This window comes from Cyprinodon variegatus, unplaced genomic scaffold (assembly GCF_000732505.1).
Source record: "Cyprinodon variegatus isolate N-32 unplaced genomic scaffold, C_variegatus-1.0 Scaffold705, whole genome shotgun sequence".
Lineage (NCBI taxonomy): Eukaryota > Metazoa > Chordata > Actinopteri > Cyprinodontiformes > Cyprinodontidae > Cyprinodon > Cyprinodon variegatus.
The window spans coordinates 306,369-308,545 of NW_015151158.1; the positions used below are offsets into that span (position 1 = coordinate 306,369).

General features: G+C 50.4%; 1 protein-coding gene across 1 annotated transcript in view; it reads right to left on the reverse strand.

Moving 5' to 3' along the window:
• The window catches only part of LOC107097535 (kalirin-like), a 70,602-nt gene that overhangs the window by 45,989 nt on the left and 22,436 nt on the right, over window positions 1–2,177 (reverse strand). The window contains exons 17-19 of the mRNA XM_015394703.1: window positions 1,912–2,059; window positions 1,624–1,820; window positions 1,444–1,546 (exon numbers count right to left, since the gene is read on the reverse strand). Of these exons, the coding sequence (XP_015250189.1) occupies window positions 1,444–1,546; window positions 1,624–1,820; window positions 1,912–2,059 (448 nt within the window). The remainder of the gene's footprint in view (window positions 1–1,443; window positions 1,547–1,623; window positions 1,821–1,911; window positions 2,060–2,177) is intronic.

The following is a 2,177-nucleotide window of genomic DNA, read 5'->3' on the forward strand; positions in this document are numbered from 1 at the left end:
GCAGCTTTGAGTTCAGCACAGTCATCACTCTGCTTTGACCTTTTGTCTCACATCATCAAATCCTCGCTGCTCCATGTTAGAGGAAGAAGGAATTCCTAATATGAACGCGAGGGTCAGACGTCCGGATCATTGAAATCAGGGGCGGATTTAGGAAATATGGGGCCCAGCAAAGACAGGAAGGGGGCCCCTCTGAACAGCCCCATTCTCCAGATAGAGAAATGTTAATAGAATAGACATTTTTCATTTGGATGAAATAATAGCTGCATGAATCATGACAGCAGACAAGATAGAGGAGAGCAGGAGGCGGGGTTACCAATCTACTCGCTCTGGAGAGCAGAGTTCGGCACAAAATTGAATTGAATTTCACATTAGTGAGCTTCTTGTTCCTCTTCTACTCGTTTGGTTTCTGGATAGATGAGTCCGAGTCCCACCTGGTTTTTAGACGTACAATTTGAGCAGGTAGATCGCATCAGAGCGTCTCAGCTAGCTAGTTTCGTCGTACAGTGTGAGCTGTAGCTGCGCGCAACGATTGAAAAAAATCGCACAGTATATGTCTGGTTTAAAACAAATTATCTGAGTGAGGGACGGACGGAGAGTCAGGTCGATAGACGGATCGGTGCGACGTCGGCGGTGATGCGGTCGCTGTATCAAACTGTCTATGTGAAGAGGGGGCCGAGTCGGGGGCAGGGGGGCAAAGCTCTCGATTGACCGATCAATCTACATTCCCACCCTCACCTATGGTCATGAGATCTGGGCAATGACCCAAAGGACAAGATCGCGAATACAAGCAGCCGGAATGAGTTTCCTTGGCAGGGTGGCTGGGCGCACCCTTCCAGATCAGGTGAGGAGCTCAGTTACCCGAGAGGAGCTCGGAATAGAGTCATTGCTCCTCCACGTCGAAAGGAGCTAGCTGAGGAGGCTCGGGCATCTGTTCCTGATGCCTCCTGGTCGCCTCCCTCCGAGGGGTGTTCCAGGCATGTCCCATTGGGAGGAGGCCTGGTGGAAGGACCAGGACACGCTGGAAGGACTATGGCCTGCTGTCCCCTCGGGGTCCCCCAGAACAGCTGGAGGAGGGGTGCATAGATCGGGAAGTCTGTTCATCTCTGCTTAGACTGTTGCCTCCGCGACCCGGCCCCGGATAAAGCGGAATAAAATGGATGGATGGAGGTTTGACTTGATGGAGGCAAAATACCCTTCGTGAAATCTAACCATTCGTTGTTTGCTGAGGGACGATTAAAGTTGTTGGTCAGTTTCTTGGGGCGGTTTAAGCGTTATTTATCTTGACTCTCTTTACTCACGGTGTCCCTCAAGGCTCTGTCCTTAGAACCATGTTTCTTTGTACACAAACCTTCATGTTTCATTTATCAGGATGTACGTCTGTATGCAGATGACACAACATTTGCCCTCTCTGTTCATTCATCTGGAAATCTCAGAGATCAGGACCCTACCTGACGCCTGGACCTCTGTGATATACTGCTGAAGATCATGTCCCTGCTGGATCACCTCATAAATCATGTTGTTCATAGCCAGCCTTCGCTCCATGTGCCTGCAGAGCAGTCAGATAATCGATTAAAGCACGGCGAGCGATGATGAAGCAGAAAGATGCCTCCCTGTCCGGTTTACCTGTGAATACGCTGCTGTGCCAACGTTAACGCTTCAGGAGTCGCCTCTGCTAGACGCGACTGGCCTAGGGCCAGTTTGTCCTGGGCCAGCTGGTCCGGGTTCGTCTCAGCTAGCCGTGGAGACGTTAGCTTGTCAGCTGAAAAGTCCTGGGACTGTTTTTGGAGATCCTGTTTCCAGGCATCCATCTCACCAGTTACCTGAAAATGAATACATGCAAAAAGAATCCAGCCTAAGATGTTGGAAGGCAGACTAGGAAGGGTTGTAGAGTAATGCAGAACCTATGCTAACCTCTAGAGTGCACTGTTGCAGGATGCGGAACTGCAGGTAAATGTCGAGTCGGATCTTCTTCTGGTGGAAAAGCTCCTCAAGTTGAGCGTGGGATTCCTCCAGCTGCTGCAACACTGACTCCACATGGGCCACAGAGCTGCCCTGGGGCCTAAAATGCAGAGAAATGACACAACTCAGGCATTTAGGAATTTAGCTTAAAGTCGTAGCGAAGCGGCCGTTCCAACCGTTGCATTTCCGAATTCTCGTGAGTCGTGCCCGACTTTACA